Genomic DNA, 19,232 nt, shown 5'->3' on the forward strand with positions numbered 1-19,232 from the left:
GTGTGTGTGTATGATGTGTGCATATGTATGGTGTGAGTGTATATGTGATGTGTATGTAATGTATAATGTGTGTATGATGTCTGTCTAAATGTGATGTGTATGTGATGTATGATGTGGGGTAGGCAGCGGCGGGTGTATGTATGATGTGTGCATATGTATGGTGTGAGTATGTATGATGTCTGTCTATGTGTGATGTGTGTATGTAATGTATGATGGGGCAGCGGTGGGTGTATGTATGATGTGTGCATATGTATGGTTTGAGAGTATGTGTGTATGATGTATCTGATGTGTGTATGTAATTTATGATGTGTGGAGGATGATGTGTGTATGAAGTGGCGGGAGTGTGTGTATGTATGATATGTTGTGCCATCTAATTTTATTTATTTTTAGTGGCTTCTGGCCACCCGCACTAAATTGCACCACCAGAATCCCGCCCCTTCATACTCGCCCGCCGACCAAGAGCCCCACGGATGTTGCACCATAACCTAAAATGTAGAACTATAAAGTGCAACATACTGGGAGTTTTGGTTCGGGTCAACTGCAGAGCTATAGGCTGCATCAGGGCATGCTGGGAGTTGTAGTTACTAACTGCAATTCCCAGTATTCCTTGACACATCCTATGGCTCTTGAGCTGACACAAACCAAAACTACAACTCCCAGCATGTTACACAATAACCTTAACTGTACTACTATACAGTGCAACATGCTGCAACACCCACACAACCATAGACTGTATCAGGGCATGCTGGGAGTTGTAGTTATCTAGTAACTAAATGCAACTTTCAGCATTTTCTGACACAAAATGCACCACATAAACTGGAGAAGCAGAACACCCCCCAGTAACACATAAGTCCCTATTGAGACTGAAAATAGTGATTAAAATATTTTAAAAAGTGCGTATGTATGTGAATAAGCCCATTTCCTAATAAATGTTTCCATTTTTCTTTAAATAAAAATAATGTACAAAAATAAACATAAGTGGTATCGCTGCATGTGGAAATGTCCAGACTATTAAAATATAATGTTAATTTAACCGTACGGTGAACGGTGTAAATGAAAAAAATAGTCCAGAATTGCTAATTTTTGGTCACTTCATATGAGAAATTTTTTATAAGGTGATCAAAAAGTTACATCTAGACTTTTCTGGGCTTACCTCGGGTGTAAAAGGAGCTACAGCTCTCCCGCTGCTAATGGCCTGGCATGCTGAGATCACCGTGGCCGCTATTAAACCATTAGATCACCACTGTTAAAGATGACAGCAGTGTCTAAAGGGATCTTATAACCATCCCTGGTGGTCTAGTGGGGTGAATCGTACTATTTTGGTTGAAATTATTTTATCTACCAGGACAAGTGGATTTTCTTGAGGGACAAGCAGATTGTGTTCCGCTTTAGTCCTTTGAACAAGTAGTTTTTTTTTAAATTTCCACACCCCTGATCCTGTCTGCCGGCTTGCCAAATCAGGCCTCAAGTTCCTTTTCAGATATATTGCTTTCTGTTTTCGAGTACATCAAAGCTTTCACTTCCTGGCAAACTGACTTGTAGAACCAATCAATGGGGTTCCCTGGCACTATAGTGGGGGGGTTGAATCTTGATGGGTTACCACATGAAAAATACTGAGAGTGGTCCACAGGTAATTCTTGGGGTTCCCACATAGGACGTCCTGTCAATGTCACTAGGTTACTAACCAATTGTTCATCTTGGGTTGCTAGATTCCTCACTACACTAAAGCACAATCTACACTACACAATCTGAAAGCTAAAAAACAGTAAAATTAGGGAGCTACAATGTCCAAATCCGCCAGTTCATCATTTGTAGAACAGATCACGTAGTTTATGTATTAATATGTGATTGCAGTTTTTATTATGTGGGCAAGAGTCAGAGAGCATCTCCACTTGTTGAAAACTGCAGAGGGTCCACCTGCTTTATAGAGCATATGGTAGCAAAACACGCTAGCGACCCTAAAGCAGTAAAATTTGTCACATTGGAACGAGTGAAGAAAACACACGGGGGAAAAAAAAGACATAAAATCCTACTTACAAAATAAGCCAGATGGATCAGTCACCTGGATTCCCCTCTGCGTTTTACTCAGCTTAATTTATGTTGTTGCCACCCCATCAGATTGTGAATGCCAAAACCTATAAATGTCTTTAAAAACCAGAGTTAATTTGTGCACTATGTTTGGGGTTTTCTGAGACCCCTCCCCGTCTTTTGTATATACCTGTCTGATGCACAGCTGCCGGAAGTGGCCTGACTGAGTCCAAGGAGCACAATACGGATCATCGCCCCCCGGCTGAACCCACCAGTCTTTGTTTTATCTGTCTACCTCCCTGCTGTAAGTTCACCTGCTACCTCAATAAAGACATTTTACTGCTGAAACATATGTGTATGAGTTGAGTGCTCCAACGCTACTTTCTACTGCAAGTTCAAGTTCACATTGTCATTAGGCTGTGAGCACCACATACTCAACACACTGAAGTAATATACCCCCAGCACGGTTAGCGCTGATCCTGCAAGTACAGGAGTATCCTATTGGCGTAAGGAAGTAAGGACTGTGGCGGGGGAAATTTGCTTTGGAGAAGCGCAATATTTGAAGATATTAAGTTATAAAGTCCCAACCCCGCGCGGCAAGTAGTCCCCTGGACAGGGACTTAAACTTACCAGCTCCATTCGCTGCAGCCGTGGCCCCGCCCCGACGGCTTGAGTCACCGCTCTGCTCCGTCTGCTTAGAGAGCAGAGTGGTGACATGAGCAGCCATTCAAGCAGTCGAGGCGGGCCACGGTCGCAGCGAACGGAGCTGGTAAGTGTAAGTCCCTGCCCCGGGGACTACTTGCAGGGTGGCCGGGGGGGGCTGGGGACTTCATAACATAATATCTTCACCATCCCTGGGGGCACAAATGGGGAGGATAATGATTTTAGCATATATAAAGCAATGCCAAGCATTATATATATGCTAAAATATGCCGATTGGTTCCCTTTAAACCGCATGAGGAAGCAGAATCTCTTCATTTTTGTACTTTAGTTTTTTCCTTCTCACTGTCTAATCATAATGCTTTCAATTTTGCACCTACAGATCCATATGAGGGCTTGTTTTTTGCACAACCAATTGTAAAAAGATTTTAAAAATTTTTGGCCAGAAAATGGAAGAGAATTTTTTTTTTATTATATATATATATATATATATATATATATATATATATATATATATATTTATATTATCACAAGTTTGTAAATATGGGTACATCCGTTTCTACTAAGTACATTTTTCACTAAAAATGACACATTGGGAAGATCAAAACCTACATAGAGGAAAAGTGGTGCAGTTGCCAATCGCAACCAGATTGCTTGATTCATTTTAAAACAGGTCTCTGAAACAACAAAGAAGCAATCTGAATCTTCCAATTGGTGGAGATTTATCAAAACCTGACCAGAGGAAAAGTTGCCCAGTTGCCCACAGCAACCAATCAGCTCACTTTCATTTTTAACAAGGCCTCTGCAAAATGAAAGAAGCGATCTGATTGGTTGCTATGGGCAAATCTCCCCCATTATCTTTATTCTGTAGGGTCATACCATTACAATAATACCCACTTTATGTAAGTTATTTTACTATAAAAAAAAGAAAATTCTACATTTTTTTTAAGGAAAATTTGTATGCTTAAAATAGTCTTATTCTCCACCTATAAAATGTTTTCGTTTACGGGCTATATGAGGGCTCATACTTTGTGCTGTGATCTGTAGTTTTGTAGTTTTTATCGGTACCATTTTTGTTTTGATAGGACTTTTGATCGCTTTTATACATTTTTTCATGGTATATGAGCAGGCCAAAAAAAATGCAATTCTGGACTTTGGTATTTTTTTATGTGTACACTATTGACTGTGCGGTTTGATTAACATCCTATTTTAATAGTTTGGAAATATATGCACGCAGCGACGCCACTTTTATTATTTTATTTAAAAACTGGGAAAAGGCGGATGAATCAAAATTTTATTAGGGAAGTCGTTAATTCCTGGAGTAGTGCCGATCAGATGGCGAGAAGAAAGGTAAGAGACCTCCCGCCATGATGCGCGCTCAGCTCCTGAACGCAGGTCACAGAACGGGAGCGGGCACATGGAATACATTTGCGCCCAGTGTCCTTGAGGTGTTAAATGCAACTTTGCATTTAAACAGCAATATCTTGCTTTACTTGAAGTGTAACCGATTAAAATGATACTTACCATGAGCCAGTCCGTTCCTGCTTTTGCCAGTTAGCCTTCATTTTCCATTTATACAAAATCAGCAGCTTGGTGCACAGGCGGCGCTCATAAGCCTCCATGAGCACGCTGACATCACGGCTGCTGGTTCCTCACTCTGCCCAGCTAATAAATATTCATAACCCTCCCTCTGCCTGCTCGCTCTGAAATGCCAAACAGCGTGAAACGGCTACCATCGCCCAGGAGAAGATCCCTCTGAGTCTGCCTTGCACTTCTACGGCACAGATTATATTGCAAGTCATTTAAGTGTTTAAAAGAACCCCTTCACAGGTGAGTGCACTCTATTTACTCCTCAATGTGGACTTTATGTGATTTGGATCTGTTACCCTAGAGTAGCACCACTAAGTTGATCTACTCCTCCTTGCCTGTGAGTGGATTAGTATGATCCACTTCTGCACGATGTGGCTGTGTCGGGTGTATCTCTGTCTGCTAAGCAAATTTTTTTTTTTGTTATGTCACTCATTGTCTCCCTAATGCCATTTCTCAAAAATAACCAAATACATATTGTTAGCAATTTCTTCCCCAATAATTTGTCTAATAAAATGTCTAACACTGCACAGAAAACTTAAAATTCACTTTTGCTACTGTGTAATGTTAGTAAAGCACCAACAGCTATGATAATTCAAAGCTAGAAGATGTTATCTTTTTCACTGAAAAGCTATTGAAAAATAAATGTATGTATGCATGCATGCATGTATTAGAGAGACTTCTAAAAGTAAAAAACAACTGACTTTGCTTTATACAGTGGGTCAGCCACCAATTGTGCAAGTTCCCCCAATTAAAAAGATGAGAGAGGCCTGTCATTTTCATCATAGGTATACCTCAACTATGAGAGACATAATGAGAAAAAAAAAAATCCATAAAAAAATCAGATTTTTAAAGAATTTATTTGCAAATTATGGTGGAAAATAAGTATTTAATCACCTACAAATAAGCAAGATTTTTGTTGCTCACAGACCTGTAACAACTTCTTTAACCCCTTAAGGACCAAGGACGTATGAGTACGTCCTTGGTCCCGCTCCCGTGATATAACGTGGGGTCCCACGGTGACCCCGCATCATATCACGGCAGGCCCGGCGTCATAGTGAAGCCGGGACCTGGCCGCTAATAAGCTGAGCCACGCGGCTAAAAGTGAAAGTAAAAACTGCCGGTTAGCTCAGTGGGCTGTTCGGGATAGCCGCGGCGAAATCGCAGCATCCCGAACAGCTTACAGGACAGCCGGAGGGTCCCTACCTGCCTCCTCGCTGTCCGATCGCCGAATGACTGCTCACAGTGCCTGAGATCCAGGCATGAGCAGTCAAGCGGCAGAATCATCAATCACTGGTTTCCTATCAGAAACCAGTGGTCAATGTGAAAGATCAGTGTGTGCAGTGTTATAGGTCCCTATGGGAGCTATAACACTGCAAAAAAAAAAGTGAATAAAGATCATTTAACCCCCTCCCCTATTAAAAGTTTGAATCACCCCCCTTTTCCCATAAAAAAAAACAAAAAAAACAGTGTAAATAAAAATATATGGTATCACCGCGTGTGGAAATGTCCGAATTATAAAAAATATATCGTTAATTAAACCGCACGGTCAATGGCGTACGCCAGTTCAGGTTTGAAGTGGATTTGAAGGGTCTTCTTATTAGAAATACCCCACAAAAGACCCCATTATAAAAACTGCACCCCCCAAAGTATTCAAAATGACATTCAGTCATCATTTTAACCCTTTAGGTGTTTCACAGGAATAGAAGCAAAGTGAAGGAGAAAATTCACAATCTTCATTTTTTACACTCGCATGTTCTTGTAGACCCAATTTTTTTATTTTTACAAGGGGTAAAAGGAGAAAATGTATACTTATATTTGTAGCCCAATTTCTCTCGAGTAAGCACATACCTCATATGTCTATGGAAAGTGTTCGGCGGGCGCAGTAGAGGGCTCAGAAGGGAAAGAGCGATAAGGGGATTTTGGAGAGAACGTTTTTCTGAAATGGTTTTTGGGGGCATGTTGCATTTAGGAAGCCCCTATGGTGCCAGAACAGCAAAAAACCCTCACATGGCATACCATTTTGGAAACTAGACCCCTTGAGGTACGTAACAAGGAATAAAGTGAGCCTTAATACCCCACAGGTGTTTCACGACTTTTGCATATGTAAAAAAAAAATATATTTTTTTCACTAAAATGTGTGTTTCCCCCCAAATTTCACATTTTTCCAAGGGTTAATAGCAGGAAATACCCCCCAATATTTGTAACCCCTTCTCTTCTGAGTATGGAGGTACCCCATAAGTTGACCTGAAGTGCACTATGGGTGAACTACAATGCTCAGAATAGAAGGAGTCATATTTGGCTTTTTGAGAGCAAATTTTGCTCGGGGGGGCATGTCGCATTTAGGAAGCCCCTATGGTGCCAGAACAGCAAAAAATACCCACATGGCATACCATTTTGGAAACTAGACCCCTTGAGGAATGTAATAAGGAATAAAGTGAGCCTTATTACCCCACAGGTGTTTCATGACTTTTGCATATGTAAAAAAAAAAAAAAAAAAAAATTTCCACTAAAAAGTGTGTTTCCCCCCTAATTTCACCTTTTTGCAAGGGTTAATAGCACAAAATACTCCCCAAAATTTGTAACCCCATCTCTTCTGAGTATGGAGGTACCCCATAAGTTGACCTGAAGTGCACTATGGGCGAACTACAATGCTCAGAAGAGAAGGAGTCATATTTGGCTTTTTGAGAGCAAATTTTGCTCGGGGAGCATGTCGCATTTAGGAAGCCCCTAAGGTGCCAGAACAGCAAAAAAAAAACCACATGGCATACCATTTTGGAAACTAGACCCCTTGAGGAACGTAACAAGGGGTACAGTGAGCATTTGCCCCCCACTGGTGTCTGACAGATCTTTGGAACAGTGGGCTGTACAAGTTTTCATTTTCATGGACCACTGTTCCAAAGATCCGTCAGACACCTGTGGGGGGTAAATTCTCACTGCACCCCTCATTACATTCCGTGAGGGGTGTCGTTTCCGAAATGGGGTCACATGTGGGGTTTTGTTTTTTTTGCGTTTGTCAAAACCGCTGTAACAATCAGCCACCCCTGTGCAAATCACCTCAAATGTACATGGTGCGCTCTCCCTTCTGGGCCTTGTTGTGCGCCCCCAGAGCACTTTGCGCTCACATATGGGGTATCTCTGTAGTCGGGAGAAATTACGTTACAAATTTTGGGGGGCTTTTTTCCCTTTTACCTCTTGTGAAAATGTAAAGTATGGGGCAACATCAGCATGTTAGTGTAAAAAATAAAAAATTTTTACACTAACATTCTGGTGTAGACCCCAACATTTCCTTTTCATGAAGGGTTAAAGAAGAAAAAGCCCCCCAAACCTTGTAACGCAATTTCTCCCGAGTACGGCGATACCCCATATGTCGCCCTAAACTGTTGCCCTGAAATACGACAGGGCTCCAAAGTGAGAGCGCCATGTGCATTTGAGGCCTAAATTAGGGATTTGCATAGGGGTGGACATAGGGGTATTCTACGCCAGTGATTCCCAAACAGGGTGCCTCCAGCTGTTGCAAAACTCCCAGCATGCCTGGACAGTCAACGGCTGTCCGACAATACTGGGAGTTGTTGTTTTTCAACAGCTGGAGGCTCTGCTTTGGAAACAGTGGTGTACCGGACGTTCTTATTGGGGGAGGGGGGCTGTGTAGGGGTATGTGTATATGTAGTGTTTTTAACTTTTTATTTTATTTTGTGTTAGTGTAGTGTAGTGTTTTTAGGGTACAGTCACATGGGCGGGGGATTACAGTGAGTTTCCCAGCGCAAAATTTGCTGCATCTCAAGATGCGAGAAACCCACTGTAAAAGCCTCGCCCATGTGAATGTACCCTGTACATTCACGGGGGTGGCGGGGCGGGGGGGGGGCTTGCATCAGCTGTTGCAAAACCACAACTCCCAGCATGCATGGTCTGTTAGTGCATGCTGGGAGTCATAGTTTTGCAACAGCTGGAGGCACACAGGTTAGGAAACACTGAGTTAGAAACAGACAATGTTTCCCAACCAGTGTGTCTCCAGTTGTTGCAAAACTACAACTCCCAGCATGCCCAGACAGCTGAAGGGCATGCTGGGAGTTCTAGTACGGCAACATCTGAAGGGCCAGATGTTGCTGAACTAAAACTCCCAGCATGCCTGGACAGTCAGTGCATACTGGGAGTTGTAGTTTTGCAACAGCTGGAAGAGCACAGATTGGAGACCATTATACAATGGTCTCCAAACTGGGGCCCTCCAGATGTTGCAAAACTACAACTCCCAGCATGCATGGTCTTTTAGTGCATGCTGGGAGTTATGGTTTTGCAACAGCTGGAGGCACACAGGTTAGGAAACACTGAGTTAGAAACAATGTTTCCCAACCAGTGTGTCTCCAGCTGTTGCAAAACTACAACTCCCAGAATGCCCAGACAGCTGAAGGGCATGCTGGGAGTTGTAGTTCGGCAACATCTGAAGGGCCAGATGTTGCTTAACTAAAACTCCCAGCATGCCTGGACAGTCAGTGCATGCTGGGAGTTGTAGTTTTGCAACAGCTGGAAGAGCACAGATTGGAGACCATTATACAATGGTCTCCAAACTGAGGCCCTCCAGATGTTGCAAAACTACAACTCCCAGCATGCCCAGACAGCCAAAGGCTGTCTAGGCATGCTGGGAGTTGTAGTTTTCAGACTCCTAGAAGCAGCAGTGAAGATCTTCACTGCTGCCTCTGAGGACCACATACTTACCCGTCGCTGCTCGTCCACGTGGCAGGTCCCGCGCTGCTCCTCGGTCCCGCCGCTGGATCAGGTAAGTCCGCCGGTCCCCACGTGTTCCCCCCGAATGCCGCAGGTCCCCGCGAGCCCCTGCAGCCTTCGTCCCCCGTTCTGCCCGACTTCCAGGGGCGGGCAGTGCGGGGGATCTGAACTTTCACCCCAGATCACTGTGATTGGTCCACAGGGACCAATCACAGTGATCGCTGACCAGGACCATCAATTGATGGTCCTGGGGGTGAAGCAGAAGTTGTCCCCTGCTGGAAACAGCGGGACTTCTGCCAGTTAACCCGTGCGATGCTGCGCATCGCCGGGTTAACTGAATGTCATTTATAAACGCCGGGATGCGCGAACGCACTGCACAACCCGGCATTTATATATGACATTCTGCGGGAAGGGGTTAATTTTCCTGCATGTAGTTATGATTTTTTCCAGAAGTACGACAAAATCAAACCTATATAAGTAGGGTATCATTTTAATCGTATGGACCTACAGAATAAAAGGTAAGGTGTCATTTTTACCGAAAAATGTACTACGTAGAAACGGAAGCCCCCAAAAGTTACAAAACTGCGTTTTTTTTTCCATTTTGTCGCACAATTATTTTTTTTTCCGTTTCACCGTAGATTTTTGGGCAAAATGACTGATGTCATTACAAAGTAGAATTGGTGGCGCAAAAAAATAAGCAATCATATGGATTTTTAGGTGCAAAATTGAAAGAGTTATGATTTTTTAAAGGCAAGGAGCAAAAAACGAAAGTGCAAAAACGGAAAAACCCCGGTCCTTAAGGGGTTAAGAATCTCCTCTGTCCTCCACTCGTTACCTGTATTAATGGCATCTGTTTGAACATGTCATCAGTATAAAAGACACCTGTCTACAGCCTCAAACAGTCATGCTCCAAACTCTACTATGGCCAAGACCAAAGAGCTGTCGGAGGACACCAGAAACAAAATTGTAGACCTGCACCAGGCTGGGAACTGAATCTGCAAGCAGCTTGGTGTGAAGAAATGAACTGTGGGAGCAATTATTAGAAAATGGAAGATATACAAGACCACTGATAATCTCCCTCGATCTGGGGCTCCACACAAGATCTCACCCCGTGGTATCAAAATTATCTCAAGAACGGTGAGCAAAAATCCCAGAACCACGCGGACCTAGTGAATGACCTGCAGAGAGCTGGGACCAAAGTAAAGGCTACCATCAGTAACACACTACGCCGCCAGGGACTCAAATCATGCAGTGCCAGACATGTTCCTCTGCTTCAGCCAGTACATGTCCGGGCCCGTCTGAAGTTTGCTAGAGAGAATTTTGATGATCCAGAAGAGGATTGGGAGAATTTCATATTGTCAGATGAAGCCAAAGTAGAACTTTTTGGTAAAAACTCAACTCCTCGTGTTTGGAGGAGAAAGAATGCTGAGTTGCATCCAAAGAACACCATACCTATTGTGAAGCATGGGGGTGGAAACATCATGCTTTGGGGCTGTTTGTCTGCTAAGGGACCAGGAAAACTGATCCGTGTAAAGGAAAGAATGAATGGGGCCATGTATCGTGAGATTTTGAGTGAAAACCTCCTTTCATCAGCAAGGAAATTGAAGATGAAACGTGGCTGGGTCTTTCAGCATGACAAAGATCCCAAACACAGCGCCCGGGCAACGAAGGAGTGGCTTTGTAAGAAGCATTTCAAGGTCCTGGAGTGGCCTAGCCGGTTTCCAGATCTCAACCCCATAGAAAAACTTTGGAGGGAGTTGAAAGTCCGTGCCCCAAGACATCGCTGCTCTAGAGGAGATCTGCATGAAGATCTGCCAAAATACCAGCAACAGTGTGCGAAAACCTTCTGAAGACTTACAGAAAAGGTTGACCTCTGTCATTGTCAATAAAAGGGTATATAACAAAGTATTGAGATTAACTTTTGTTATTGACATATACTTATTTTCCGCCATAATTTGCAAATAAATTCTTTAAATATCAGACAATGTGATTTTATGGATTTTTTTTCTCATTAGGTCTCTAATAGTTGAGGTATACCTATGATGAAAATGACAGGCCTCTCTCATCCTAACTAGGGATCGACCGATATCGATTTTTTAGGGCCGATACCGATAATCTGTCACCTTTCACCGATATTCCGGTATAAGTTATCGGCTATTTCAACCCCCCCACCGCCACCCGCATGTCCTGGGGTCCTGAGTCTAACCACCACAGTTGCCCCATCGCCTCCTCCCCTGTCCTCTGCCCACATACCGCCGCTGCCCCATTGCCTCCCCCCATCCTCTGCTCACATACCGCCGCCGCCCCACCGCCTCCCCCCATCCCCGGTGTTATAATTACCTGTTCCCAGGGGTCCGGGATCCTTCTGGCTCCGTCGATGTCCTGCGCTGTCACTGTGCGCATTGACTGTGACGTCTCGTTGGGGACGTCACTCGTCATTACGCATCGCACAGCAATAGCGCAGGAGCCAGAAGGATCGCGGACCCCCGGGAACAGGTAATTATAACATTGGGGATGGGGGAAGGTGATGGGGCGGCAGTATGTGGGCAGAGGATGGGGGGAGGCAATGGGGCAGCGGCGGCGATGGTCGCCTCTGGCCAGGGGCATTATCGGCCAAATCGATAATCGGTCGATCCGTAATCCTAGCCCCTTAAGGACCAAGCGTTTTTCTGTTTTTTGCACTTTCGTTTTTTCCTTCTTACCTTTTAAAAATCATAACCCTTTCAATTTTGCACCTAAAAATCCATATGAGGTCTTATTTTTTGCACCACCAATTCTACTTTGTAATTACATCAGTCATTTTACCCAAAAATCTATAGCGAAATGGGAAAAAAAAATAAAAAAAAACATTGTGCGACAAAATTGAAAAAGAAAACAAAACACAATTTTGTAAATTTTGGGGGCTTCCGTTTCTACGCCGTACATTTTTTGGTAAAAATTACACTATCTTTATTCTGTAGGTCCATAGGATTAAAATTATACCCTACTTATATAGGTTTGATTTTGTTGTACTTTTGGAAAAAATCATAACTACATGCACGAAAATGAATACATTTAAAATTGTCCTCTTCTGACCCCTATAACTTTTTTATTTTTCCGCGTACTGGGTGGTATAAGGGCTCATTCTTTGCACCGTGATCTGAAGTTTAAATTGGTACCATTTTTGTTTTGATCAGACTTTTTGATCGCTTTTTATTCCTTTTTTTTGTTATAAAAATTTACCAAAAATAAGTTATTTTGGATTTTTTTTTGCACGTACGCCATTGACCGTGCGGATTAATTTAAACTTTTAATAAGGAAGGGGTTAATGTGTGTTTTTGAACTTTTTAAACGTTTTTATATATATATATAATATTTTTTTTATTTTTATTTTTTACACTTTTAGTCACCTTAGGGGACTTTAAGGAGGAATCATTTGATTCCATAGAATCCCATTGATCCGAGTGCTCTGCGCTCGATTGATAAACCTGGCCCTGCCAGGCTTTATAATTTTGAGCACCAGAGCCAGCATGAAAGGAGAGGTAAGCCCTCAGGCTACCTCCACAGTGGATCGCCTTTGACAGCGGCGATCTAAAGGGTTAATAGCCGGCCGTGGTGATCGCCGCATGTCGACTATTAACGCTGGCCCTCAGCTACAGGAATCAGCTGGGGGCCGGCCGGTATGAAGTGGGCTCGAGTCGGGAGCCCACATCATACCTAGTTAACAGCACATGGACGAGCATAGATGTCCATGATCGTTAACTGGTTAAGTGGGAGAACTTGCACAATTGGTGGCTGACTAAATACTTTTTTGCCCCACTGTAACCTTACAAAGGGGTTGTCCAAGTTACATAAAAAGTATTTTACAGCCTGCTAGGATGATATAATAACATAAGATGCTAAACTCAACTGTTGCTGCACCTCCTCGATCAACATGCTTTATTTTCTTAACACCTATGACATGCCCGAAATCACTGCAACCATTTTGACCTGGTGCCAAGTACTGCTGTGGCCACTGATTGGCTGCAGGGTGCCCTGGCACCTCATCAGGGTAGGGATTCAAGCACATCAAGTGGAAAAGTAAGGATAAAATGGTATAGCGTATAGCATCTTTTGTTATTTTATCATTCTAGCAAGATAAAAAATATTAAAAAAAGAATGGATTAATTTAAAATTTATACTAAAAATATGGAAGATTAAATATAAACTACTAAAATGTGAGAAAATATGAGGAAAAAAAAACAAAAAAAATACTGTTAACATGTTACGCACTTCCAGTTGCTGTTCCTTTTCATCAAGTACTTCCTTCTGAGTTCGCAAGAAATCGGAAAGCATTCTTGTAAGTTGCTTACGATCATCTATTTCTGCTGCTAATCTGCCATTGTAATCTGCAAGGAGCATGCAGGCATCATCCACCATCTTAGATAGTTGATCACCGGAAGCTTTATCTAACAATAAAAGAACAGCCTTTTCACTTAAGTGATTCCAATGTAATGTCCCTACTTATTACTAAAATAGACCTATTGAATTAAAGTTATGTACCTACCAGTAATTTTATCCAAGAGAGACACATCTTGTACTTCCACAGGTAAAGATCCTATCCTCTGGTGTACAGCTGCATCTCCAGAAGCTGCATTTTCAAGTTCTTGCAATGCACGGATAAGATCTGTTGTCTAAGAGTATGAGCGAAAGCTGGTAAAGTTATCCAGCATAAAAAAAAAAAACATGATTGTTTTCCTCCAAAAACAGTACCACCCATGTCCACAGTTGTGTTGTGTGGTATTACAAACTCGGCTCCATTCCTTTCAATGTAACAGAGTTGCAGTACAAGAAACAACTGAGGACAAAAGTGGTGCGGTTTTTGGAAAAAAAGCAATCATGTTTTTCTAATCCTGACAAATCTCTTTTAAGCAGGAATGCACAACCACAGCCCAGACAGTGTGCGGCTGACAATTGTTTAAACAGGCAATTGCAAAGTTTTTGGGGACTCGAAGAGCAATGGTGAAGTAATTACCATGAAATAATTGTAATAATTTTTTATAGCGCACACAGATTACACAGTGCTGTATACTTTAATTGGCCCCTGTCCACATTGGGGCTCACAATCTAAACCTATGACATTCATCCACAACTTTTTTGCCTGATAACTATTCTTAATAAGCCTCACAGAAACCTGGCTTACATCCTCAGACACTGCCTTCCCTGCAATACTCTCCTACAGTGCCTTAGATTTCCCAAGCCCCTCCCCCCTCTGCCCTGTTAAACTCAGGGACTGCTCTTTGACCCTGACTCCATCTCTTTGCTCCCGTGTTCCCTTTTGTAGATGACAGTCACTTGGAGACTTAGAACACCAGGCTCTGCAGCCACATACATCGACCACCACCTGGCTCTTACAGTTCCTACCCTTGGATATCCCCACTATCATTATGGATAACATCCTCATCAACACATCCCAGTCAACTGCCTCTAAACTCCTATCACTAACCTAGTCTTTTGGCCTCTAATAGTGGTCCTCCAGGGGGACACACAATCTGGTCTTCACACGCATTTGCTCTATATCTAACCTCTCAAACGCACCCCTCCAGCTACTCCCCCCCCCCCCCCCCCGCCCTTTTCCCGGTACAGAACCCTGCCCACCCTCAGAAACCTCAAACATCTCAACATCGACAAACTCTCTGACTCTCTTACCACTCTCCATGATACAGATGCAGCCACCACATTCTATAATACTACAGTCACCTAAACTCTCGACTTAGGTGCCCCTCTCACACACACACACACACACACACACACACACCTCAACGTATCAATAGACACCTCTGGCATACTAATGTGACTTAACAACTGAGGCAAGCCTCTAGGGCTTTAGCGAGTAGTTGGAAGAAAACCCACTCCACAAGACTTCACAGCATACAAACATGCACTCCTCACCTTCAAATCTGCACACACTTTTGCTAAACAGAACTACTTCACTACCATCATATCCTCTTTCCCACAACCCCAGGCAACTCTAACACCTTTAACCCCCTTCTCCATCCCCCACATCCCTCATCTCAGCAGACAACTTTGCTATGTACTTCAAACACAAAATCAAAACTATCAGGAAAAGCTTTATTTTACAGTCCCCACAACCCATCTTCACACCTGCCCAGCACCCCTCCCCCATGCCTCAATTTTCTACCATTTCCTCCAAACTACACATTCAGCATCTCCCACTCTCATGCTACCTCCTCACCTCCCCCTCTTACTGTTGGGAGTCCCCAATGCTCTGTCCTAGGGACCCTACTACTCTTTATCTACACCCTTGGCCTGGGACAGATTATAGAATCCCATGGCTTCAAGTACCACTTCTATGCTGATGACACTCAAATCTACCTCTCTGGCCCTGATGTCACCTCTCTCCTATCCAAAATCCCAGATTATCTATCAGTTATATATGTTCCTTCTTCTCCTGCTTTCTCAAACTCAACAAGGGGAAAACAGATTTTAATCACCCCCCCCCCCCCACCAATCCTGCTCCACACCCCCACCCAGTGTATCATTCACAATCAATGGCTTTACTCTCTCACCAGCCCCACAAGTCCACTGCCTTGCCGGTCACCTTCGACTCAGCGCTGTCTTTCAAATCACATATCCAGATCGCCTTCACTTCAAAAAAAACTCACGAATATGCGCATTACTCAACTTTGACTCAACTAAACCATTGTTACAAGCCCTCAAACTCCCGCTTGGACTAATGCAACATCCTCCTCTGAGGCCTTCCATGACAAGCACTTGCTCCCCCCAATCAACTCTGTCAACTGTGCTGCTAGACAAATCCACCTCGCTTCTCCTCTGCCTCTCCCTTCACTGGCTACCACTGCCCAATGAATTTAATTTAATCTGTTTACCGTGATAATCTGTTCCCCCCATATATCTCTGACGTGATCTCCCGATACCGTCCCTCATGTAATCTCCAAACATCCTGAGGATCTCCACCTATGCTACCCCTGGTCCGCACTTCACATGACCGTCTCCAAGACTTCTCCCGAGCTTCCCACATAAAATGTAACTCACTACACGGACACATCCGGCTCCCAAAACCTTAAAAGCAACCTGAAGACCCATCTATTTAAGCAAACCTACGAGCTTTTACTAAATTCCTGCTGTCACTGCACTATATATGGCTTCTTTACCACCTGTTCACAGATGACCTGCTGCCCCCTTCAGCTACTGTTTGCTTCCCCTCTCCTTATAGATTGTAAGCCCTTGCAGGCAGTGCCCTCTCCCCCTCTATGTTCCTACATTAGTGTTATGTACTATTACCATTATCATATGTACAGAACCCCGGAACCAAGGGCACTTTATAACTTTCCAATAATAATAATAAATAACAAATAATCACTGAGCCACCAGATTTTTACCCAGAAAGCCGCCCATCTTGGGCTCAACATTGCTTGAAGGCAATTTAAAACATAAAACCGATTTATCTTTCACTGGTCTACTAACCCAGTATAACATAGATCAGACTGGTGCAGCCACAAATGTCTAGCAGTACCTCCCAGTTTGACAATGACTGCTCTATAAACAGACTTTAATCTAATGTTTGGGTAAGACAAAGTTCCCATCTATTAACTGTAAATCAGACACTTGAATTTACATACTGAAGTCCACAATAAACTTTTGCCAATACCTGTGGAGGTTCCTCTGGTGCCATCTTAGATAAATGTTCATCCTCATCGTCCTCATCTTTGTCAATCTTTACTTCTTCATATGGTCGCTTTTTTGTTTTTTTCTCACCATCTTTAAAACAAGAGTTTAAGATTAATATTAGGCAGTATAACCATAAATCCATAGCATTATATACAATACAAAGTAGAACAAAATGATCTTAATGTTACTTGCAAATTTAAAGGGGTAATCCCGTGGAAAACGCTTTTTTTTTTTTTTTTTTTTTTTAAATCAACTGGTGCCAAAACAGATTTGTAAATCACTTCTATTAAAAAAAATCTTAATCCTTCCAGTACTTTTTAGGGGCTGTATACTAAAAAGAGAAATCCAAAAAATAAATGCATTTCCTCTGATGTCATGACCACAGTGCTCTCTGCTGCCCTCTGCTGTCCATTTTAGGAACTGTCCAGAGCAGCATATGTTTGCTATGGGGATTTTTTCCTGCTCTGGATAGTTCATGAAATTGACAGCAGAGGTCAGCAGAGAGCACTGTGGTCATGACATCAGAAGAAATGCATTTTGGGGGGGGGGGGAGGGGGGATACTGGAAGGATTAAGATTTTTTAATAGAAGTGATTTACAAATCTGTTTAACTTTCTGGCACCAGTTGATTTAAAAAAAAAAAAGTTTTTTTACGGGAGTACCCCTTTAAGGAATATACAAATTACAATGTCAAGACAGACTAGTGCTGATAGACCTTGTGAATGCTCCATTAAGAGAGCATGCAAGTTATTATCTTGCAAAGGTCATTCTTTAAAGGGGTTATCCAACCTTAGAAAAACAGAGCTGAGGTCTTCAAAAACAGCACCACTCTTGTCCTTAGTTTGGGTGCGGTATTGTAGATCAGTTAAACTGAATTGAATGGAACCAAGTTGCAATACCACACAATCTGAGGACATGGGTGGTGCTGTTTTTGGAAGAAATGAGCTGTCTTTCTATTGCTGGATAACCCCTTTTAAACTTGGCCAGATACAAAATATGGAAGATCAATTCCAAAGTTGATATAGTTTACATTGTTGATATTGATATTGTTGGTCCTTTTTTTTTTTTTTTTTTTTTGGACAATCAGATTGCATCTTTTATTTTTTTTAAAAGCTACAAAAAATAAAAAGCTAAAATCTGTCTGGTTACTATGGGCAACTGTTCCATTGTTTCTCGGCTCAAGTTTTAATAAATCTCCCCATATTCCTTCTCTGAGTGGACTTTTTTTTGCCTGCAATAATACTTATCCCATTCTCAGGAGCACTGGAGAGATTGAACCATCTTCTGTTTGCAATGAGGTTGGAACTATAAGCAGGCAAGCTAAGCTTCTTTCATGCTGAAAATGAAAGCATGAATGAAAGGGTCTCCCTAGAATTAATAGGCCCAGAGACAACTGTGAAACCAGTTCAAGACCATTATTCCTTCTTGATGTTCTCAGTTTGTTATGTGTCTGCAAGGTCATGAAAACCATATTAATTACAGCTTCCTGGAATAGCCTGGATTTTGGCAGCAAGTGATACAACCACGACTATTTTTACTTATGTGCTTCAGCAGTTAGCAGCCCTGTTGAGGAACTTGTGTTTTATACACTGCTCAAAAAAAAAAAAGGGAGCACTTAAACAACACAATGTAACTCCAAGTCAATCACACTTCTGTGAAATCACACTGTCCACTCAGGCAGCAACACTGATTGATAGGGATCGACCGATATCGTTTTTTAGGGCAGATACCGATAATCGGTGGAGGTTAGGGCCGATAGCGGGGCATTATCGGCAAGGTAATTGCCGATATCGATAATGCCCAAAATCGTGATTATCGGCCGATAATATCGGCCATACCGATAATCGGTCGATCCCTACTGATTGACAATCAATTTCACATGTTATTGTGCAAATGGAACAGACAACAGGTGGAAATTATAGGCAATTAGCAAGACACCCCCCCCCCCCAATAAAAGGAGTGGTTCTACAGGTGGTGACCACAGACCACTTCTCAATTCCTATGCTTCATGGCTGATGTTTTGGTCACTTTTGAATGCTGGCGGTGCTTTCACTCTAGTGGTAGCATGAGACTAAGTCTACAACCCACACAAGTGGCTCAGGTTGGCACATCAATGCGAACTGTGGCAAGGTGGTTTGCTGTGTCTGTTAGCGTAGTGTCCAGAGCAAGGAGGCGCTATCAGGAGACAGGCCAGTACATCAGGAGCTGTGGAGTAGGCCGTTGGAAGACAACAACCCAGCAGCAGGACCACTACCTCCGCCTCCGTGCAAGGAGGAGCACTGTCAGAGACCTGCAAAATGACCTCCAGCAGGCCATAAATGTGCATTTGTCCAAACGGTCAGAAACAGACTCCATGAGGGTGGTATGAGGGCCCAACGTCCATAGGTGGGGGTTGTGCTTACAGCCCAACAACGTGCAGGACATTTTGAATTTGCCATAGAACACCAAGATTGGCAAATTCGCCACTGGCACCCTGTGCTCTTCACAGATGAAAGCAGGTTCACACTGAGCCCATGTGACAGACGTGACAGAGTCTGGAGACGCCATGGAGAACGTTCTGCTGCC

The 19,232-nt window shown here is 43.0% G+C and overlaps 1 protein-coding gene across 4 annotated transcripts in view; it reads right to left on the bottom strand.

The window, feature by feature from the left end:
* RPRD1A (regulation of nuclear pre-mRNA domain containing 1A) overlaps positions 1–19,232 on the bottom strand; it is a 90,702-nt gene that overhangs the window by 43,788 nt on the left and 27,682 nt on the right. For all 4 annotated transcript variants that reach the window (XM_056520811.1, XM_056520812.1, XM_056520813.1 and 1 more), the window contains exons 4-6: positions 16,649–16,758; positions 13,523–13,649; positions 13,249–13,424 (exon numbers count right to left, since the gene is read on the bottom strand). In XM_056520811.1, the coding sequence (XP_056376786.1) occupies positions 13,249–13,424; positions 13,523–13,649; positions 16,649–16,758 (413 nt within the window). The remainder of the gene's footprint in view (positions 1–13,248; positions 13,425–13,522; positions 13,650–16,648; positions 16,759–19,232) is intronic.

This window comes from Hyla sarda, chromosome 5 (assembly GCF_029499605.1).
Source record: "Hyla sarda isolate aHylSar1 chromosome 5, aHylSar1.hap1, whole genome shotgun sequence".
In the NCBI taxonomy this organism is placed as follows: domain Eukaryota; kingdom Metazoa; phylum Chordata; class Amphibia; order Anura; family Hylidae; genus Hyla; species Hyla sarda.